The sequence below is a fragment of the Charadrius vociferus genome, unplaced genomic scaffold (assembly GCF_000708025.1).
Source record: "Charadrius vociferus isolate BGI_N301 unplaced genomic scaffold, ASM70802v2 scaffold163, whole genome shotgun sequence".
NCBI lineage: Eukaryota > Metazoa > Chordata > Aves > Charadriiformes > Charadriidae > Charadrius > Charadrius vociferus.
This window is the reverse complement of record NW_009648332.1, coordinates 16,767,389-16,791,902: the sequence shown is the minus strand read 5'-3', so window position 1 is coordinate 16,791,902 and position 24,514 is coordinate 16,767,389. Positions and strand designations below refer to the sequence as shown.

General features: G+C 36.6%; 1 protein-coding gene across 1 annotated transcript in view; it reads left to right on the top strand.

The window, feature by feature from the left end:
* The window catches only part of DPYD (dihydropyrimidine dehydrogenase), a 359,045-nt gene that overhangs the window by 14,712 nt on the left and 319,819 nt on the right, over positions 1 to 24,514 (top strand). Inside the window, exon 3 of the mRNA XM_009884907.1 lies at positions 12,589 to 12,671. Within this exon, the coding sequence (XP_009883209.1) occupies positions 12,589 to 12,671 (83 nt within the window). The remainder of the gene's footprint in view (positions 1 to 12,588; positions 12,672 to 24,514) is intronic.

The following is a 24,514-nucleotide window of genomic DNA, read 5'->3' as shown; positions in this document are numbered from 1 at the left end:
AGACTAGGGGGGAAAAAGTAAACAAGCATGGGGAAACAAAACAGGAGAGGAAAAATGCCAAGTAATGAAGAAGGAAAAAAAAAAAAGAAAAAGGGAAGATAGGGCACTACTGAAGAAAAATTAAAAATTGAAAGCTCCAACAGTGTATACACAAGGGAAACAGGGAAACTGCTGCATAGGAATAAGAATTAAAAATCTGAGATAAAAATGGCTTTGAGAAGAAAAAGGAGAAATTTGGTAATCATGTTTAAAGAATAATGATTTTTGTTTCTTTATGCTTTGCAGCCACCCTGCTCTTTGCTATTGCCCTGTTTGCTCATATGCAATAGTAGTAGTGACACTCAGGAGCTGGGGACTGATTAATAAGTCCAATACATTTTCTGGAGAGGAAAATAGTTTAAAGGAAGAGTTTCAGTGTTATTTAGAAAATATTCAGTATGTATGTTTGAAAACAGCATTTTCAAAATGAGGCTGTTGCATTTTATTGTAAAATGTGGGTGATTATACTACGGGTACTAAGTTAAGCTTTGGTTGCAGGGAGGACTGGGTTGTTCATACTCTCCAAGTTAAATACACTAAGGGGGCAGTTAAACACCGGGGCAGCTCTGTGCTGTGCAGTGTTCTGGGAACTAAAAGCTCTTTACTTGCAATAGTTGGAGTCACTTCTAGACTTTAGCATGGCCATATGAGGAAAATGCTGTGACAGAGCTGGCCCTGCTGAGGGACTGCATGTATTAGCTCAGGAAATGTGCTACCTAGCCCAGCTGACTTGAGGAACAAGTTTGTGGGACCCAAATTAAGACTCCTCCAAAGAGCGCTAAGCCTAGCTCACACTAATGAGCCTTGCATCATGCTTCTCTTCTGGTGAATCTTGGCGCCGTATGTCCCTACTTGCTTGGGAATTGCTGGGAAGGTGCTTGCCTAGTGCTTTGGGACATGCTTGTATTGCTTACCTCAGCTTGAACACAGCAATTTTTAAGAGACTATCAGCAGTCTGAGCTGTCTGAAGGCAGGCCAGAAGGTTTTGGGAGAAGAAAGCTATTCAGGTTGAGACAGGAAAGCCTCCAACGGAGTAAAAGCCTTACAAAGAAGACAAGTAAATGGGACATAGAACTAGAAGAGTGCATAGTGCCATACTGAGGCATTGGGTTGTTAGCTGCTTTTCTCTCTAAGGTGGTAAATGGAACTGAGACCTGAGGCTATATATTTATGCTGGATGTTGTTCTCAAGCTGCATGTGAATAAACAGCGGTACAACAGCATTCTTCTAAAGCTCTTTCTAATGTTCACTGTGAAAAGAACTTTTAAATGCTCTGCTGACAAATGTAGCTACACATAAACCTTGTTCGTGTCTCTGTATAGGAAAGTTCTTGTTCATTTCTTAGAGGAAAAAAAAATGATACCATTTATTCCCTTAAATTTGTATTGGGAGATTCTCAAGCTTACTGAAGCTGCATGGTATCTTATTCAAAGAAAATTACATATTTGAGCAGTTTTCCCTCAGTTTTGATTATGTCTGTGTGTGTGTAACTAAATGACACAACAGATGGCGATAACTTCATAAGATCTGCAACGATTGTAATAGCCCCATATCTCTGATTTTTCTGAATATTTTTTGAGAGGGAGAAAAATATTTTACAGCAACGGTGTTTGTAATGTCCAACTTTGCTCCCTCCCCTCCCCAAGACTTGACTTTCCACCTCCTTAGCAATGAGCGTAAGCTTTCATTTTGACTAACTTGACCTGATGCATGATATTTAAAGATATGTAATTGTGTTGACTGTTAAACAGTATTGGCTCCCAGTGAACCAATTTAGTGTTTCTTTGTGCATTCTTATACATGCTTTCCAGTGTCGTTGGGGTTTTTTGCGCTTCCATTTGTTTCTTCTGACTTTGTATATATTACAGATTCTGATGTCACTGTCTTACTGTAGGTGGACCCTATAGTTTTACAATAAGGTTTTAGATACCAGTCAGTGATGAGCATAGTAAAGAATGCATATCAATAAAGTAGTCTTTTCTCTATTTTTTTTCTTTATGGTATTTTGAAAAAAAAAAAAAAAAGAAAAAGACAGCAAGTTTTCCTCTGACTTAGCTATTTTAGATGTCAATTAATATAAAATATATTTAAGTACTTGGCTTTCCTGAACATCTCACTACAAGGACGTGTCTTTTGAATCTCAAAGAAAATGGAAGTAGAGGACAATCTGCAGCCTGGGTTTTTTTTTTTTTTTTTTTTCTTTCAGAGATATGTGAATTGTCAACTCACTTATATCTCTTCTCATGACATGTCCTGCTATCATCTACGGTTACTTTGGAGTCAACATGTAGTTTAAAATACAAGAGCTGAGGTAACATTTTGTTAGTGTTTGCATATGACGCTCACAGTTTATGAATGAGCTGCAGATTATTTTAAGTCAAATCATTCTTCATTTTTTAGTGAGGAATGTTAGCGATGGAAAATCTGATACAAAGTGCCAGCATGTAACACAACTGCACCAGGGTTTTGATAACAAGGGTTGTGCTCTACTGGCTGCAGCCTTTTCCCTAATTCTTATTGCTTTGGCTTGGGTAGATGGTTCTTAAGCAGACTTAATATTTCCAGTTATTCCTCTGGGAATATCTAGTCTTGATTTCATATTGGGCCTTGCCTGGGGTAAGTGCCCTCAACTGTCACATGAGCAAATTTGTTTCATTGCTATTTGAGTCATCTTTTATGCTGTGATACTGATTTTCAGATAATATAGTAATCCAGAATAGAAGCACATATACTCTTTTTTTTTTTTTTTTTTTTTGCTAATTCACCTAGTCAGGGGATGGGGTCTTAATATTTTTTGTGGAATTGTTTCAGTTTTTTGCAAAGAAAATTTGGAGGAATGCTTCTTTCTGAGGACTTGACCAGTGAGCACAGTGACATATAACCACATATGGTTATGGCAAGAAATATCATCAGTCACAGTCACTGGAGTATTTTTCATGCAGATCTGTCACTGTTTTCTTCTCCTAAGCTAAGCAGAAGATGGGATTTTTCCCACCCCTCCTGCAGGACAGAAACATTGGGTTGCTTAGAGCCTTGAAGTCATAGATCCTGTAGTGAGTCTGTGTGTGAATCTGGTCTATTGGTATTGTCACCAGTTCCTTGACTCTTGGCCTTGTATATAGCATCTCTTTAGGCTCTTTCCAGGGGACTTAAAGACTATTTTATGTAAGTCTTTTAGATGCTGGAGAGAATTAGAAGTACGCAATTCAGTAAGTAGTACATGGAATGTTGTTTAGCTGGTGCATGTGTTTCTATAACTGTAAATAGAAAGACACGATCTGTAAGATTTGGAGAGAAGGACCTTTGTAGGACTTTGCTGTTGTGGTTTAATTCCAGCTGGCAACTAAGCGCTACACAGCTGCTCACCCACTCCCCCCACCCAGTGGGATGGGGAGAGAATTGGAAAGGTAAAAGTGAGAAAGCCCATGGGTTGAGATAAAGACAGATTAATAGGTAAAGCAAAAGCCACACACGCAAGCAAAGCAAAACAAGGAATTCATTCACTGCTTCCCATCGGCAGGCAGGGGGTCAGACATCTTCAGGAAAGCAGGGCTCCATCACGCAAAACTGTTACTTGGGAAGACAAAACGCCATAACTCTGAATGTTCCCGCAGCTTTTTATTGCTAGACATGACATCATATGGTATGGAACAGCTCTTTGGTCAGTTGGGGTTAGCTGTCCCGGCTGTGTCCCCTCCTATTTTCTTGTGCACCCCCAGCCTACTCTCTGGCAGGGTGGTGTGAGAAGCAGAAAAGTCCTTGACCCTGTGTAAGCACTGCTTAGCAATAATGAAAACATCCCTGTGTTATCAACACAGCTTTCAGCACAAATCCGAAGCATAGCACCATACTAGCTACTATAAAGACAATTAACTCTATCCCAGCCAAAACCAACATGCTTGCCTAGTCAGTTCTGATAGTTATTTGGGAAAGAAGCTTATGCAAAATCATGAGAAATAGCTTAGGCAGATTAGCTTCTGCAGAATTGGTTGGGAAAATATTGTCTTGTTGTGTTATTTATTTATTTATGTTTTAATAGAGGCAACTACAGGGAGCTGTAGTGCATGGTGAACACAGAACCATGAAAGAAAATGTTTTGTTGTGGTAGTTGTGAAAAATACTGTTGTTGGCAAATAAAATGTGCCTTGTAAGAGATGAGAGTTGGCATCTTGGGCTTAAGAAGCAAGCCTGCTACGTGTAATTTGCTTTTATTCCTCTACATAGGGCTGGACTGCATTGTTTCAGGATGGCGTTTAATCGTTTTATTGTAACTTTAATTTTTGAAAATCTGTTATATTTAATAATTCTTTAGCTATGTATGAAAACTAAGAGGGATCCTGCAAGTTGGTAGTCTCAAATATGTGGGGTTAATTCCTGAAATTCTTGGTCATTCAGCTTCTAAAAAAGTTGGGGTATGTGTTTTTTCTAATGCTCTTTGTTGAATGTCAAGAACATAATCTGTTTCTTAAGAGTATAGTTCTACCTACATTTTAAAGATTCTTCCTTTTTTTCCAGGTTATGAGCTCTGTAAATGTTAATTCTCAATATGAGTCTGGTCTTTACCTGCATACTCTCATTTTATTTAATCTCGACGAGTCAGGGGAATATTTGCCTAAGCAGAGTAAAGAATCCCAAGGGAAAAGCAAGCTAGGTTGAGGTATGGGAAAATACTGAGAGGGGAGGGAGTACAGCATTTGGGATATTTTTTTTTTCCTTACGAATCTTTACTTAGTTATATTTTCACTTTCAAATGAAAATATTATATTTAGAATTTCTGTGTAGAGCCTGTGTCTCTTTACTTAGACTTCATGCCCTTAAAGAATTAAATTGTATATTTATGCTATGAGTACTGGAGAATTAGAAGATTCAAGCATCAAGAATGGGTCCCAGACAGAATCTTAAACTTCTCTGAAGGCTGTCATGTAGTGCTCACGCTCTCCAATAGGAAAAAGGTAGGACTACAGCTGCATTAAAAAAGAAATAGTATCTAGACAAAGCTTGTCATTTTCTAAGAGATTATGTGTATTGTTCCCTGCTGCAGAGCCCTATCGCATACAGGGGAGCAGTCTTAGAGGTCTCCCTTCAGATGCAGAGGTACTGGTAGCTTGTTGCCAAGTTCATCTGCCAATCAAGTTTAACATTTGTTCTGGAAGAGAAGGAAAAAAGTGGAAGAGGCAAAGGTTTTCCTTCATTTTTGTTCTCAAAGTTTTCTCTGTATTTTAAAGCTGAGTCACAAGGGGAGGAGCGTTATAAAATGTCCTGTCTGGTGGCATCATCTGCATTCTCTGCTCCTTTATTATTTCCAGCTGTGCCTCTGCTGTCTTGCATATCTTTTGTAGCTTTTTATGCTTTTCTTTTGAGTTCTTTGGTCTGCTATTCTTTGTGTTGCATACTTGGTCCTTTCAGAATGTCTTTTCTCATCTTCTCTGTATCGCTACTATCTGATGTGTTATCTATTGCCAAAACACGTGGTGTCTGCATCTGCTCTGACAACAGCAGGTTGAATGCAAGCAAGATACCATACCCTTATGTGAACATGAAGGCTGTTATAAATTTGCCACTTGAAATTTGTTCATGAAACAGCATGAAAAGGAAGTTAGCAGAATGCCATCTCAGATTGGAAGTTCTTTCACAGTCCTGGTAAAATTGCAAACTAAAGTGTTATGTACGTTTAACATGTAATTAACTTTTATATAATCACCTGTCTTTAAGGATTATTTGTACCATACTTTAGACGCGAAGACTTTAAAAAAATCCAAAATTTTCTGCTTCCACTTCAGAATTCCTAGTTACATTGACAGTATTTCTGGTAATTAACAATGAAAAACACACTTGCAGTATCAGAAAATATCTCATGCACTAGAGTTTCCTGGTATCAGTCCTGTTTTAGTAATATATTCCTGTCTGTGGAGAAAATGTGATACTTGTGCTTGAGTTTGCGCGTGCACTATTTTTAGTGCCTTAAAAATAATATTCCTCTAAAAAACCTGAGAAATATTAACATGGTTATGCTAATTAGGCATTAATTACAGCCACCCACAATTCTATTTAATATCTTTTCTATTGATTTTTATTTGATTACTAACACTTAGAGCTGTTTTTATGTTGGAAGTCTGCTATTTTTGATGTATTAATATCTATATTTTTCAAAGAGCCTGTCTTGCCGATGTGGCTGTATCACGTAGTGAAAAAATTGTTATCACAAATGTTCATGTATTATGAATGACATGCTGTCAAATGTTATGTAAATACCTGAGGGCTCAATATACTTTCTGCACATATTAGGAATATGTACATATTAAAAAAATACCTGTTTTTCCTTTGCGAACAGCTGGTCAGGTATCAGTTTTAAGCTGCTTTCCCCCCGTGTTTGGAATAAGAACCCCTTGAGAATAAGTCTCGCAACAAATAGGGAGGAGGAATTTAGTAGGTAGGTATTGTGTAGATCGTAATATCTTACAGTTGGGATCAAACAATCCTTTTACTTGTTTAGTTTTCAAGGATGCTCTTTGATAAAACCCTTTGGCAAATGGCATTGATTTTGTTTAGTTGCTCAATATGAAGATAGTTTAAGGGGGCTTCCTGCATGGAATACAGCTATTGGCCGCTGAATAACTTTAATGAATTGTAGCACCAACGTTAGAATAAATGCAATATATGTAAGTCATTTTACCCTATAGCAGATGGGTGCTTAAGTCTGTGAGAGAAGATCAATGGAACCATTTAGCTTTTTTGTGTTGTTTCAGCGTAGAAAGACAGTCTGTTCCAAATCAAGAGAGAAGTCTGCTGAGAATATTTAGGTTTCATTGGAATAAAGCACAGTGTTATATAAGTTCACATCAGAAGTAGTAGATGTACTATTCCAAATTCATAACAATTGTCTATTAGTCTGTTTTTAATAATTTTTCCTTGGCATGTAATCCTGTTTAATTAGATTCTACTCTCTCTGTTGTTTCAAGATTCCATAAACTGGAGTCTTATATACCAGCTGCTAAAGCAGGAGTTACTGTCTAAATGATATTCACAATGAGTATTTGGAAGGTTTACAATTATACCCTTGCTAATAAATTGTGCTATTTTCCCCAACAGTTTTAAGTACTAATCTTCAGAAGGCATTTTAAAATTAGCTAAAATTCTGTCAAGAGATTTACAAAAATTGTTAGCATGAAGATAATTATGTCACAGTCCTTGGACTCCATCTCTGATTGTGTGCATAAATCAGAAAATGTCAGCTGTGTTTTCCCTTAATAATTATCCTTGCAGCAATATATTACAGTTTAGATTACTATTATAATGTTGCTTTAGGTTTATAAAACACAAGTTTGTTATTTCTAAAGTTTTCTGCTGATGAAATAATTCACACTTACAGAATAACAAGTGATTATTGGTGTTAACATTTTATATATCAATAAGATCAATATAGAAATAAGCATTCTACACTTTTTATATCGTCCCAAAAAGAAATCAACGTTTTTATTACAACTTTGAAGGAGATCACTTCTATAGTATGGCCAGCATTTTCAAAAGAGCTAGCTAATGTGGTTAGCCCTGTGGCATGCGTGGGTCTTGACTTTTTAAGGAATTTTGGGACCAAAATTTGGACTTTTCTTGCTGAACTTGTAAGTGCCTACGTCCTGTACATTAGATTCTATCAGAGGGAGCTACTGTATCCTTCAGAATTTGGAACAGGTCGTCTCATTTTAAGCATCTAGAAATCTAGGTACAAATGCATTTAATATGTACATTTTAAAATTTGACTGCGTAAACATTAGAAAACTAAGACACAACATACTCTGTAGGAAGCTTTTTCATGGTTTATAAAGGAGAAAACAGGAGAAAAATGAATTTGTTTTAGCATTAGCAGCATTAGTAAATACAAACCAAACAGGTGAGAGCTGTTCCATCTTTCAATTGCCGTATGTTCCTTATGTTTAATACACAGAGAACATTTGACAGCAAAAATGTGAGATTTACTTTCACAGATGTTTGGAAAAAAACTCAAGCTTTCTAAGAAGATTTCCTAAAACCATGTGGGAGCAATGAATTCCAAGGATTTGGCAATCCTACTTACCTAAAAAGTTCTTCAATGGAAGAGAGACAGTATTTTAAGTAAGGCTTTTGATTTGGCAGTGTATCAAGTAGGATAAGAGATCTACTCAACTTCAGTGATGCAGGCTGCCTTAGAACAGGTCTTACGCTGTTGTCAGATCAAAAGATTTTATTTCTCAACTATCTCAAAATGTGTGTAAGACGTTATCTGTGATATGAACGCTTTTGAAAGTCTTACGTGAAGTATTTCAGGGTAAAGTTAAAGTAGCAGGATATGGCTTGGTGTGATCCCACTCTTGTTTGGCTGGATGGAAGATTTAAGGTTGATTTCAATGGAAGTGGGGTCAGTACTGTATCGCAGAATGGGCAAGTTTGGGTTACGGTCTTCTCAAAATTCTGACTTTTAGGCCTGTCGTGGCAGAGCAGGCAATAGATACCTGGTGGTGACACCAGGCAATAGATCGCTCTTGGTTTCTGAGCTACTTCTGCAAAGTTTTAGATTTGACCGAAGAGGCTAAATCAAGAATTGCTTTTCAAATAACTAAGTCAAGCAAAGAGGGCTTTTCCGTCTGAGAGAAAAACATATACAGGAAAGTTAAGTTGGTAAATGTTTAGATATGTGTTTTAACAAGTACATCTTCACTTTTGCCAGAATCCTAGATTTTTATTTAAAACTAGAGTGATTCTTTATTTATGTTCTCCAGTTATGTGAGCTAGCTTGTTACTTTAGCCAGTGTCAAAGAGTAAGACTATTTTGGACTTGGTAGTTGTCGACTTCCCTCAGACTGTTAGAATATTATTATAAAGTTTATATGTCATGATATTATTAATATTATCACTTACCATAACAGAAAATACAGATATGTGAGCACATAGTCCTTGCTCCCAAAGCTTGCAGTTTATTTTCTTAACAAGAATAAATTGCAGTAGGAAAAAAAAAAGTCATATTTTTGCAGTTACAGGAGGAAAAGCTTTTCAACTTGTTAATTAATTTTTCTTCTTCCTCATCGTCATCTGTTCATCTTTCTCATTTCTGATTAGATGTTCTACCAGTATGCTGTGTGTAATGCCACAGATATTTCTGGATATCCACTCTACATCTCCCTTTTTAACTAGTTGTCTTGTAGTTTTAGTTAAGATCTCATATGATAAATAAGCCATTTATTTATATATAAAATCTCTTCCCCACACTCTCGCTTTTTGGTTCATTTAAAAACCTCAAAGTACTTATGCTGGAATCCTTTAAGAAGCAGTATTTGGACTTTTGTGGCTTTTTGACATGCAATGGTAGTTTGACTTATGATGACCAAGTCCCTAATTGTATCTCTGTACTTTATTTTTCCTCCTATACTTCTCAAAAGTGATATTTAATTTCGTATTATACAGCACCATGGATCTGCAAACTGCAATAACATATAGAGTACTATATTATTATTGAGTCATAGAGTTAAAACTTCTAGACTTCATCTATAACCACAGAAAATCACTTGGCAGTAAGGCACCAAAACCATTTTTATTTCATTGCTTGCGTTTTGATTTTTTTTTTTTTTTAAACTTTAGCTGCTGCTCAGAATTAAACCCCTGGGAGTTTAATTGCTCATTATACTTAAATTTGTGAAGTATTATGGGCTGAAACATACTGCCCAGTGCAAGATGTTTATAGATATTAATCTGTTTGGTAGCATGGATGATAGAATGAGCTCAATTTTTGCTACTGATTTAATACTTAAGAATGTAAAGCTCACCCTGGTCATGGTCTACCGAAGTTTCATTGCTTCCCAGAAATGCTCTTCAGAGTACTCTTATGCTCACAACTTCATTCCTATTGGTAGCCTTTTTTATAAACTGATGTCCTTTCAGATGATCCACAAATGCAGTGTGCAAGCTGATACTCAGACCTGCGAAGAAGTGACATCTACACACCTGTAGCTCTGCTTGTATTTGGTATTTCAGACACCCTGTTCTCTTTTCTCTGACAGGATCCAACATACTGTTTTGGGTGATTGCAGCTCTAACTGGAAAGCAGTGGGCATGATAAATATTTGCTCACTGTGTGCCGTAACTGATGACATAGTACTATGAGGTCATCTTCCTTCAGGTGTTTGCATCTGGCTCAGTTTTTAGTTCAATTTTTCCTAATGGTGAAATTATTTGCTCTCTAACTGCTGTACCTTGGATGAGAGCTATTTGGCTGAAAGTAGCTGAGAATGATATTATCCAGAAACAATTCTCAGAAATGGTAGAAGTTCATCTTCTTGCCCAATGAATTGGCACAACATCTATTATTTCAGTTTATAAATTTTTCCTTTTTTTGTGTGTGTGTGTGTGTGTGTGTGTGTGTTCAGGGTTATCTATTTGTTTTTGCATTGGGTTTATAGTTGAGATGGAATGTTTTTGGGCGTAAGGCTATGTGATCACAGCATTTTCTTTAGATATGGGCCATCTTTGTTGCCCTTCAGCTGATTAACACAGTATGGTCTATCTGAACCTACTCTTCTCAGCGTTTTCCATGTGGAGAGCATCAGTTATTTTAGCTTGTATGACATAGGGAAGATTTAGTTGTGTTTGATAAAAATCTTGCGTGCTTTGGATCCTCTGTCATTTCTACATGCTTTATACCACAAGGTCAAGAGAAAGGAAGAGTGTGATGCTCAGATTTTCTGAACCTGTCCTGAGATGCAGGTGGTACAGGATTGTTAAAACACGGCTTTCCTCTTTTGGCTCTTGGAGCAGTATTCCAGATGGAGTTTCATTTTGTCTGTTTTCCTGGCGGATGGGAGGTTTGATTTTGTTTGCACAAACACTTTCAGTTTGGTACTTACGAATTGGGAATTCCTTATCAATTAGTATTGTTGATTTGGATTTCTTTTGTGTATTTTAAATGACTGACCTGCCTGTATGTGCTTGGAGCTGAAGGTCAATGTATGCTGATCTAAATAATGGAATACTTCATTGTAGAGCTTCCCTGTCTTTCTTGCATAATCCCTTTGAGTTTTTGAGTAGGATTTTGCCATACAAAGGACATCTGATTGATATAAACAAAGAAAAAATATCAGATTAGCTATGGGATAAGATTTACTACTCATACTTAAGACATGCATAATTTTTTATAAGGGAGAGAAAAGACTGCAAAACTTCCAAATGTAGCTTTGTTCATTTCTACTGCTCAGAAATGTGTTGTTAAAGCATTAAAACTTTGTATTAAAAAGTCTATAATCTTATTTAAAAATAATGATAGTTTAAATGTTAATTGGACAAGCTAAAATATCTTATTAGGTCATTTACAAATATCTAATTTCCAGTGATGCTTTTGTAGCCTCAAATTGAATGTAATTATAAAAATAAAGAATCAATGCACAAAAGAAATAACAATAGGTAACTTTTATTGTATTTATTATAACTATCTTTAAGATGTGGACTTGAAAATTAATTCAGATATTAAAAACTGTGAAAGCAATATGATCAAATAATAGTGCACATATTTTTTTTAAAGCTACTGCATAAAGAGCCTGACAATCCTGCCTTCAAGGGTGTTAACAATATTAACTGTTATGCTTGCAACTTGTTTCTTTTACACCCATATGGCAAAATTATGCCTCCCAGAGGTGAGTTTTGGTATTGGAGAAAGGTGCTGCAGAGAACAGGGGTAACCTAAAAGCTTTCTGTACTGACGAAGCCTCAAGAGAATATAAAAAGCCTATGGTTGATGCAGATGACCAGAGAATTCTTGTTTGCTGGTATTTCACACTCTCTTTGGACAGACACAAATTTCTGTTCTCCCTAGCATCTTCTGAATCAATTTTACTGCCTTTATGGGAGCAGAAGAAAAGGATCAGCACTCTGGAGTGATGGAACCATCACACATTTAATAGTACTTAACAGAATATAGTGAAGTTTTATTTAATTTATTGTCACAAGATTGTTGGCTTCATATTACTTTTAGAAATACTGGTGAGCTCTAGTCTGGAGAAAACATTAAGTGGTTGAAGTGTCTGTAAACAATTAATCTTTTCAGTTTCTGTCATGTTTTAAAAAAATAAATTAAATATGACTTAAATGTGATTTTTTTTTTTTTTTTTGTTCCAACAACACTGCCTGTTTCATTGGGACAAAATGTATAACTTTTATTATAATTCTAAAATGCACGTCTAGGTTTCTATTCTTGTCTCTGTGTGTGTAGTAGCTTTGTAGCCTCACATAAAGGAGAAATTAATATTTTTTTTTTCCAAAGAAGAAAAAAGTAAAAATTCTATACGTTTCATTATGGAACATTTATAAGATGATTTCCATGACAACCATATAATAAGATTCATGTTTACTTTGTTTTTGAGTTCTCAATGTCTTTTTAATGACTCCTGTGTAATTAAAAGAGAATGCATAATTTGAGGTTACATAATATAAATCAGTTTTGTTTGCATGATGTTGAATAATGTTAATACATGTACAGTGTTTACATGTACATGTTTAAGAGCCTTACATGGATTTGTCTGTTTGTTGCAGAACTGTGAGAAACTAGAAAATAATTTTGATGACATCAAGCACACGACTCTTAGTGAGCGAGGAGCACTTCGAGAAGCAATGAGGTAAGTCTGGGTCACCATAGCAACAGTCACAGATGTGGTAAAGAAAGAGTCATTCTTCATTATTGGGGGAACAAATGAGTTCATTGCCACCATTCAGCTCTATTCTCTAAGGTATTAATTTGTCAGTGGAGAGGCTTCCCTTGAGGCTGTACTTTGGTTTTGAAGCTGCATAAATGTTAAGCCTGACTGCACAGTAAAAAACGTAAATGTTTAATTTGTTATTTAAAATGCTTAAGGGGTGCCTTGCTTTATATTTATACTAAACTGTGAGTGAATGAAAATATTGTTCATCTAAATTCTGCAAGTGTTAAAGCAATTGTACAATGCTGTTTGAACAAACCTGTGTTTGCTTTTAAATGGGATTTGATTTTTATGTATGTAGTTCCTATGTACTCCGATTTTATCACCAGATTTACATGATTTTAGTTTTGCTAATGGAACATTAAAATCTATCTGGTCCGTCATATATTGTAGAGATGTATATTTTGCTTAATATCCTCACATCATTGCACTTAATGCTTAGTAGGGGAGGTTAAAATTAGTCAGTACATGCATCTTCTGTCACCCTTACTTGCACTGTAGTGTATCTGGCTATAGGACTCCAAAGAAACTTGCCAGCTATAGTACGTGGAAAAAGGAATTATTACTATGCTGAAAGGTAGTGGAATCAAATACAGATTTTCGAAAGTAATTCACTGAATCATCAGGAAGATGTTAATTATAGTATTATCTGTGGATCAGAAAATTATAGTAGCCTGTACTTTTAAAGGTTTTGCAAGTTGGATAGTAAAATGTAACGATGCAAACATAGTGCTTCATTTCACTTGCCTGATATTAGAGTAACATCTTAGACTTCCACTAGCACAGTAAAAACTAAAAACAACAACAAAAAATATTGAGAATCTTCTTGAAAAACTAATTACACTCATTTGCTTTGATTGTGTTCATAATCCCTTTAAATTTGTGGAGGTGTGTGAATTACTTTATTTGCATGACTCTGACTTTATGTTCGTGCTGCTCTTGTCTCATGTACGCTGCTATGAGTAAGTGTTTGTAAAGGTATTCTGACTTGAAAGGCAATCTGCCTCTTTTGAAGCCTTTCTTATCACCTCCAAACTATATTCTTCTCTTTCTGAACATTTCACCTAGTAGTGTTGCAAATAACTGTAAAAATAATGGCATTCACCTTTCTAATTGTGATTCTTGCTTTTTGCTTGTTTTGCTTCATACATTTAGGGTTTTCTCCATAGGGGGTTGGTCATCTGTGTACGTAAATCTTTTGTGTAGTGGCACTAAATGGAAAGTGATTTAAAATAAAGATTTGGGAAACTTTTGGCATATGAAGCTACTTTTAGTATTTTCAACAGATTGGATTTCAAGTTGCTGCTCTCCTGTAACAACGCTCTATGGGTAGGTTTGTGGTATTTTTGCAATACATGACTCAGCAGAGTTAATTTTTTAAAAACTTGAGAGCTGACAGCTCTTTGGTGATAAACATTTGCTAGCAAAGGGAGCTTTGGCATTTCAAAGGTCATGTTTCTGTTACAAGGACTGCGTAGAAGATTCTCGTGACTCTATGCTGTGCATACAACAAAAAGCACTTTACTATCTTATAAATTTGTATCTTGGCTATTTCTGCTAGTGTACAAGCCATCCTGAGAAATAGTTATTGATCGTGAAGTGTGACAGATATTGTGCAGTGCTGGAGTTCTCTTAATTGCAGTCAATATTGTATGGTTGATTTTTTTCTTAGTTGTTTTTATGGAGGTAAAGAAAACACCTAGCTTACTAAGTTAAGACTAGTATGTTTTTATGGTGTACTTGAGTAACACACAAAAGGTGCAAAATGTTAATTCAGAGAGGTATATGCATGTACATACTTTTCTAAATGTGTGTAAAAGACACGTTCTTTTAAGCTGTACAGTTCTTTCAACTGCTATGTAGATACCCCATATCCTTGGTGGCTGCGTGTTTCTATTTGGATCCCAAGATTATCTGTAGCATATCTAATTCATATGGTACATTTTGACAGATTAAAGTTCATTTTGCTTTCCCATAACTACAGTGGACAGGTATGGGAGGACATAATTTGCTGGCCTTAGTATTGTGAGATACCTGCCTCCTTTTGGTAAGGGAAACATGTGGAGGGGGTTGCACATTGCACAAAGGCACTAAAATCATGGGGGCATGAAAACAACAACAACAACAACAAAATCCTAGTTGGATAGCTAAGCGGATATATGTGAATCTCAGATGAGCCTTAAGTTGAGTGGGCAGTCTGCCCAAATCCTCTCTGATTTCCCAGAGTGGTACTACTGGTCTGCCAGATGAGAGATACAATGAACATTTTTCCCCAGTGCTCCTGTTTGGAATGAGACCTTCCATTTTAACTTTCTCTTTGAGAAAAATGGTCAATTTAATATGGATTTCAGTACATTTCTAGTCTATGAATATCACTGTGCTCTGCATAAACAAACACTAATATCCAAGAAGGGTCTTGTTCTTTTTCCAGCTCTTCAGAAACTGCATGGTATTCAAATTAAGGATTACGTGAAAATCATCTTTCTTGTTTATGTATATAGATGTAAAAAAAACTTTCTGAAGGTTTTTGAAATGATCATAAAGCATATGAGCTTTCTCTAGTACTACTTTACATTTTATTTTAGAGCTTGAATGAGATGATGAGCTGATAGTAGTTTGCCATTACTCAGTGTATAAAGAGTGGTATTGTAAGAATTTGGTTTACTTATGATTGCACATAAAATCATAAAGCATTCAATTCAGTTAATGTTTTGCTTATTTTGTTAATGTGCTCCAAATGGTTTATTTATTTTTATATTTTAGTGCAACTGCAATGCTTAAGTAAACAATAAAAATACATTAGTTTTTTGAATTGGGGTTTAAAAATGGGCAGAGTATTGCTTTTCATACCTTGAATGTGTATATGATAATTTAATCGGATATTTTTTGTAGTAACTTGGCAGAAAAGTGGAATAGATACCTACAATGTCAGGTTGCACACGTAAGAGCATTAACTTTTGTTAAACAGGGCTCAATTTGTTTTTTAATTCATAACCTTTGTAAAAAATCTGGATCCTGATTCTCAGGAAAGCTTCATATAAAAATTTAAATGAGCTTTTAGACTGGTTTGACTGCTAAGGGGAGATAAGTATTTGAGGAGGTGGAAGTGGAATAGCTAACTCTATGCTGACCCTGGTTGTCTTTTCATGGGTGGCAAAACCAGAATGTAGAGTGCTGCAGTGACCATTCCTCTCAGAAAGTAGGGTAAAGTAGCCTTGAGGAGTCTTAAAAATAAAATAAAAAAACCCCAACTAATGAAAATCCCCCCAAACTATAAAGTAATTTTTAGTAGATGTGTAGAAGAAATCCAAACCCAATTATTAATATTAATTTAGAAGAAGATACGGTTTAGGGGGTTAATGGATTTAACAATGTGAAGGACAAATTTTAGAAAGCAACTGACATCAGCTGGCAGGAGGGGAAATTTTTTTCGTCTGAATCTGTTCGCTCACTTTCTTTACAGGCATCAATTGTTGTTATCAAGAGAGTATCACACACTTACTCAAGTTGGAAGGGGCTGTTGGAGATGATCTAGACCCATAGTCTCTAAACTTTTTAATTGTGCACCAGCAAAATGTTTTTGAGCGCACACCCCCAATATGTGTATGGTTATTTCTTTATAAATTATATACATGTAATAATATATAATGTGCATTATATACATGTACTAATATATCATGTGCATTATAAAACACACAAAAATAGAAATTAAAAAATTATGAGATAAAGATGAAATAAACACTGCTGAATTTTTTTTCTTACTTTATTTATGGTGCAAAACATATTTTCGTAACACATCCAAGTGGATTGTCTTGTGCATGCTCCACTTTGGAGATCACTGCTCTACAGCAGCTTTCCTGCTCAGAGCAGGGTCAAGTAGAGCAGGTTGCCATGGGCTGTGTCTAGCCAGGTTTTATATACCTCCAAGGATGGAGACTCCACCAATTCTCAGGGCAAACATCCTCACAATAAACAACAGCAAAAAAACAAACAAAAAACTCCAACAACAATTCCCCCCCCCCTTTTTTTTTTTTTTTTAACTGGAATTCCTTCTGCTTCAGCTTGTGCCTGTTGTTTCTTGCCCTTTCACTGAGCAGCACTAAGAAAAGTCTGGCCCTGTGTTTTTTATACTCTCCCATCAGTTATTTATACATATTGCTAAGATCCCCCCTAAACCTTCTCTGGTTGAAGCTAAACATGCCCAGCTCTCTCTGCCTCTCCTCGTGTGACAGACGCTCCAGTCCCTTAATCACCTCAGTGGCCCTTTGCTGGACTTGCTCTGGTATGTGCGTCTCTCTCTTGTTCTGCGGAACCCAGCACAGGACTCAGCACTCCAAGAGTGTCTCACCACTGCTGGCAGGGGAGAAGGATCTCCTCCCTCGATCTGCTGGTGATGCTCTACCCAATACAGCGCAGGATGCCACTAGCCTTTGCTGCAAGGACTGGCTCAGGTTCAGCTTGTTCTTCAGGACCCCCAGGGCCTTTTCTGCAAAGCTGCTTTCCAGCTGGCTGGCCCCAGCCCGGACTGGTGCCTGGGGTTGTTCCTCCCCAGGGCCACGACCTCACTTGTTTCTTTTGTTATTTTATTTTTTTAACTTCTTGAGGTTTCTGTAGGCCCATTCTTCCAGTTCGGAACAGCAGCCCAACCCTTTGGAGTATCAACCACTCCAGTAGGTGATAGATTGCTTTTGAACGCTGTATTACTAATATGCTTTAGACTTATGTCTAGAGTAGATTTCATGAACCTGGTGTCAGACAAATGAAGCAATCATGTTTAACATCTGAATCTGATGTTGCCATTGTTTACTTATCAACGGAGTTGGTATGCCACCATGGTGGCTTTATGGCAGTGAGCAATCAGTTAGTAAGACTGGTGAGCTGTTAAATATGTGAATGGGTCCTACTTGTAAGTGAATATGTGTATGGTCTATCTTGTGACAATGCGTGAAAAGTTTGCAAGTGCAAATTAAAGCTGAGTATTTTTGTATAGACTTCTTGTTAATAAAGGAAGATTTAAACATATTTCTGTGCTTTGAAGTGGGAAAGGAGAGAGGAAATTTGCTTGTCTGTTTAGATCAGTATAAAAAGACACCAAAGTTTATTTGGAATTTTCTTTTGCACTGGCATATTTGCATATAGTTTTGGTTAATGTGAACATGGGAGTGAGGCTTCAACTGTGATTTCCAGTTTGATAGAAACAGTTTCTGTTAATGATGATATTCACTGTTGTCTTGACAACTGTATAAGATGGGGTTGGTAACAATCAAGCTTCTTTTAATATGGTCTAGACTGTCAGATGTATTTGACAAATATGGCTGGGCAAAACCCAAGAAAATTGCGCTGTAAGAAGTTCCATGATTTCAGAAGCGTTCATTAGTTTGGAGAGGAAAAAGTCAGGGATTTAAAAATATGTGAACAAAACAAGTCTGCAGCACAAACTACAAAATATATAGTAACCAACTTGTTAGGGCTCTGACCTGAGATGTGGCAAATACAGGTTCATATTCCGGTTGTGAGTCAGGCAGCTTGGTTTTCCCAGTTTAAAAAGCCACATCATGGAGGTGTAGAGTTACAGAAATGTGGGCATGAATTACAAGGAAAATGAGAACAATGAAAACTGTCGTGTTAAAAGTATGCCAGCTTTCCTGTATTGTTCTTAAGCTGTTCTGAGAGGTGGGACCAATCTCAGGCAAGTTGAAAGGGAAGGTGAATGAGGAGGAGTAAAGATAGTTGCTTCTGGGTTCCTGATCCAGTCTCAAAGATGACTGGATCAATTATTCAAAGAATAATTATTCAAAGAAATCCTTCATGTTCTGGGGAGGTGGAAGCCTTTGGAGTGAATTCCAGTGATCCAGGTAGCTGCTAGTCTTGTGATTAGTGTGCTTATTTGGGACTGAGGGACGAAGTTCAAATTTCCCTTCCACCTTCTTCTGTCTTCACATTTCTATCCAGTGTAATCAGTTGAATGCTGCTTGGGACATGTGTTTAGGGGAGAAACAAGTTATTGCTTACGTATTTAATAAAAAATATTGTGCTGCTTCTGAAGTGCAACAACACTACGCCTTCCTGGGTGACCAGCACATGTTCCTCTGGTGTATCTCGCCACCAACAGCCAAACACCCCCTTGCCCCAGAGGACATTATAATTAGGTAAACCACTTTGATGTATAGGCTTATTCATCTTATTCACCCTTATTTAGACTACATTTGGCTTTGAGATATGCCTTTAAAAAAATTAACTGCAGAGATGTTCTCACACTGAAAACAAAACAACCCACAAAACTGTGGAATTCAGGGAATAGACCATGCTCCCCTTAGAATTTCTTTTCTAGATATGTATCTTGACAATTTTATAAATTCACCATATTATTAATAGCATACGGAAATAAGCAGATGCTACAGAATGCTAGTGTTGCTTGTTACATTTGGTGTCGCATAGGAATACATGCAGAATATTAGAAGCACTTGAGAACTTTTAGTAGTCCTTCCATATGAATTTAATTTTGTTTTGAGTGCCATTTTGAAATCAGAACTTCACTATCATCCTCGGTGTACGTTACAGATCAAGCAGATTGTCAACATCACTTGTATTGACCAAACATTGGCCTTAATCTTCACAGTCCAAGACAGCCCTGTATAAGGAAAGCTACAGCTGAACAAGTGCTAGAAGCTGTTCAGTGGCATTAACAAGATTCTGTGTTCATGCAATTTTACCTTGCTCTTTGTTGGCTAATTAACTCCTGAGTCACCCACTAGTCACCCTCTGGGGGCCTAGCACTGTGCCTGGGATGCATTGCTTCGGTCTTGCCACGATACAATAATTTCTGTCTATGGGCAGACACTGTGCAGAGCTGTAACACCAAGCATGTATAGGAACCTGCGACATTAATGTAATTATTTTTGTGATAGTTATTAGAACTTGTATTATCTTTCTGTATCATTTACATGGAGAATCAAAGCACTTCATGTTTCATTTTGCAATTAAAAAAAGAAGGTTCTGATATATGTCAAGTCCATTGTTTAAAGTCACAGGTATAACTCACACTGAAGTTCTTGGGGAACTAGTGATAATATTTATTTTCTGTACTTTAAAATGTAATTGCATTTCTTTATATGTTTTTAAAGTATAAATAAAGAAAATTATAATGTCTTGTTTTGAGCTTCATTGTGAGATGGGCTGTTCTGTTTATTATTGACTTCATAATACCTGGACCAGAAATTTTGATACTGAATTACATTTCCAAGTTTATTTCAGCTGATTGCTGCACATACATTGTTCAAAATACTGTATAGAATTTCTCATTTTTAATTTATGATTTGTAACTTATTTTTGATCTAGTGACATAGAGGATAGGCTTGTTTGTTTAGCTATGACAGGGGAGGAAGATCAAGATAAGTTAGATTGTTTTCCTTTGAATGTTCCTTTAGTCACCTAGCTAGCGTAAACTAACAAATGCAACTTTAATTGACCTAAAGTTGTGCATCGATGATGTTTATGACTGGCAGATGTAAAAGGATGTTGATTTTTATTTTTTTTTTTGTGATTCCAGTTGGCAATGTAGGTTTGCAGTTACTTTAGATCAAAGGACTGAATTATGCCTTGTAGTGCATATAAACAATACATGGATCTAGAACAAAAGCATTGTTAGCAAAACAGCAAGAATTATAGTAAAATAGCAAAATAACAAATAACATTCAAGGTTTTGGAAACTGCATTGCAATTACTACTTTTGTTGATGTACTGAAATGTACGTTAGGCAAGATCTTACATGAAGGATTTTGGTAAAATCTTGCGTGTTTTTCATACTCTTTCTTGTATGTGTTACAGTGACTGAATGATGCTTCGGGTCTGTTCTGTGTATGGTAAACATGTTGTTGCTGTATTCATGTGTACTGTTCCCCAAAAAAATATTTCAGAGAGGAGAGGAAAAAAGAAAATACACTTTTCTGTCACTTCAAGGAAGGGGAGCCTGTTTCTGCTTTTGAACCATTTAGTTTTCTGATTTAAAGAAAAGAATTGGATAACAGTCAAAATTTTGCTTTTTAGAAAACTGCAGGAGATGTTGTCTGATGTTGGCGGTGAAAGAGATTTTGAAAACCACTGTGGCAGATGGCTTACCACAAAGACTCCAAAGATGGCATGCAGTGGGTGCAGCGTCGTACCTTTCAGTGACTAATAGCCACTTGTCTGCAAATGGTTAGAGTAGAAAATTGCACTACAGAATCTTGAGTTCACTCTATGGGGTTCCCATTTGTTATTTTTTAAAATGCAAGGTTTTAAAATATTTCTGAAATTTGTTCTTTGCTACCATTAACAATCAGGAAAAAATGCTCTGGATTTCTAGAGACAATAGATACAATATGGATGACCAGGCTTATGAATACCTTAATTTCATCAGCCTATGCACTTTGAAAAAGGTTTTGATTTGTTAAAAATTAAAAAAAAAAAAAAGTAGTTTGGAGATGAGTGAAGGAAATTTGCTGGTGGTCTTGCCATGAGCCATGGCTTTCTGTTGATTATTGATACTTGATTTTTTTGTTTGTTCAGGGCTTTGGTTTAGTTAGAAGGTGGCTTATACCATTTCAGACAGTAACAAAAGTCTGGGATGTACGCAGAAGCTGGGTGTGTTACAGCTTTGGCAAAGGAGTCAGATGTTTTAGTTCAAGCTGTCGAAGCTCATGCTGTTTTATTTGTAAGTCATGAATTTAATCTCCACTGTAGCCAGCCTATTGAGAGTACCACATTCCACATGTATTCAAGAAACCCGTTTCTTACAGTAGCTTCTGTTTTGTGTACAGTCAGAAACCAGTCTGTCTTAACAAATGCTATTTTAAATATATCTGCACTTGTTTCTTTTCAGACATTTACTGTAGTTCTCAAAAGCCTCAAAAAGTGTGATCTTTCTTCCATCCTTTGTGGTGTCCTTTGAAGTCAATGGGCTTTGTATTGCCATGGGCGTCTCTGAGTACATTCTCCTTGGAGTTCAGGATACAAAGCAAAGCCAGGGGGTTGAGGACTAAATACAGTCTTCATTCAGAAATGCTTTATTAGCTAGTGTGTGTCTTTGCATTGTATGTTCATTGTGGCCAGAGCATCATTATCTTTTCTGTTTATGGTGTTTTTAGAACCCTTTGGTTATAATAAATATTAGTAGCTACGCTTACTTTTTTGCTACTTCTCAAGAGTCCTGACTTTATATTATACTGACTGTTGTGGGTCTGGATGTAAGAGCAAACATCCATTTTCCTAGAAATGTTTTGTATATTGGAGTGTTTCAGAGAATAAACTGTGGGTCCAACTGTGCCCCAAGATATTTAGCTTCCATCAAAATTAATCTGCCCTTCCCTTGTAAACTTCTGAATTTAAATCCTGTTTATTTACTTGAGGCTATTTGGGAGAATAAGAAAAGGTTATTTAAGTTTAATGTTCCAATGGAATCAACCTGATTATTGAACATAAGACTCTAATGTGTATTGGATTTTTTCAATAAATTAGTTGTTAAGGAGATAAACTAGCATCCGTACCGCATATTTAGCTATTTGGCTACAAAATTTTGCAGAAACAATTTTCCATCCTTATTTCTAAGGAACACAGATACTTTACAAGAGAATCACTTTACAGGAGGATCTCTTTTATTGGAGCTTGCTGTTGAAAAGTTGTTGGGCAGCCAGTTAAGCCCTAGACCACTTTAGAGCTTTCAGAGTACCACCAAGAGATTTTGACCACTAGCGCCTAAGGCAAAGCTACTAAATTTTAGCACCCCTAGGAGTGAGGACTGTTGAGATTTCAGGCAACGATTTGTACAAAGGCAGCTGCCTACAGAGTGAAACAAACATAAGAGGTGTCATGGAGAATCAAGGAACAAATTAAATACTCTTGAGCAGCATCTCCTGCCGACTTGAATGCTGTCGTGGTTTAGGCCCAGTACTGCTTGTCTAGGATGTGCTTTGTAACATGCGGAGAATATTGGCAGTGACAAGATTCTTTGTTGAGCAGGCGTTTGGAGTAAGTTTCAATTTGTATGTATTTAGCTTGTTCAACCAATCTGGAGCATACACTTCTGGCTTGGTCCGATACTGAACTTCAAGGTTTTTTTGCAGAAAGAAAAAATAAAAAGACATTTTCTTCTGTAAAATAAATGCTGAACAGTTCTAAATATCACCATAATATTTGGACCCATTCAAACGAGTTTTAATAACAGATCTGCATGTGGAACAGAACTTAATGGAAAGAACTGTAATGTGATCCATCAGAATACTTAGAAAATACATTGATTTATAATTTGACACCATTACAATACAATGATCTTTTAAAACTGGTAAGATTTTGTAAAATATTTTTAAATAGTACTACTACTATTACTACTATTTGTTAATAGTATTGAGCATTTCTACTATTACTATACTTTAAAAAATAGTGATTACTATTACTATATTTAATATTGTTTTTTGTTTAATAAAGTAATTACTATTACTATATTGGTAAATACTATAACTCTTATTACTTCTATTCAATAGTACTGTTTAATGGTACTGTTTAATACTAATAATACTTTTACTACTGCTATTTTACATGCTGAAGATGTTTCCACATTTGTTGGTATTAATTAGTACTAACTAAGCACATGCTTTGTATTTGGTAATGTACTAAAAAAACAAAAATGGTTTTGGTTGGTATCTGACAGTATTACTAAATGGGCAAGAAAACACACTTTGAGGAGTATTTTTATTATAGAAAAAGATATATTTATAAAATAATATTCCACGTTTTCTTTTTCCCTCCTACCTGGCATATCTCCTTGTTGGAGTATGTAGGGGCTTCCTGAGCAGTTCTTCCTGCTTATCTGTGTTCCTCCTAGGGAAAAGGAAATGCACTTGAGCACGTGTAAAACAGTTGCTGTTCCCAAGGACGTACCGCGTCTTGCTCGGCTCATGGCCGGTTGTTAGATGTTGGGCTGTGCCTCACAGTGTCTGTGCCTCCATCTTCCTGTTGCAAATTTACTTGCATGGCAACTGCTGGTGTTAACCCTCTTCTGTCCTGAAGTGTATTCTCTTGTGATTTCTTCTCAGGTAAAATAATTAATTGGGGTGGGAATTGTTCTCCTTATAATTAAAGAACTATACAGGGATGTTTAAAAAGACTTAAATAGGAATTGTTATATATTTAAAAGAGATTCTGGCTCCACTGAGTGTTTTCCACTTGAGAGCTGTGACTGCATAGCTAAGCTTAAGCACTGCTACCCATGTGGCTCCAGTAGCCAAAACGGGGGTTCTTTTCTTTTTTTTTTTTTTTTGGGTAGATGTAGACAAGCTTAAATGGCTCCTGTGGTAGAGTCATACGTTTAGTCGTGGCCTACCTGTAGGGTGCCTCTGTCTCATCCTCACTGACTCGGTCGAGTTGACATTTGTGCAAAGCCAGCGGGGCAGCGCGGGCCCAGGCGGGGGGATGCGCTGCTGCTGCGAGTCCTGTGGCAGGTGAGCACGACTGTGCTGTCTCTAAGATAGCCAGCACAGGCAGCCATGATGCAGAAGCTACAGGGACATGGATGTCCATGTTGGTTTCTCAAGCCTACAGGACTAGGTTAGAACTAGGCAGAAATAAACACTACCTGCATTTCAGGAAGGGTTATGTTGAGTCTTACTGCCAACTGTTTTGCTGTAGAGACCCCCTACGGCTTGGCAACACTGCTTGCTCATACTTTTATAGTCATTCTAGGGCATGTTCTGCTATTAGAGATGTAGCTGTTCTAGGGATAAATTCTT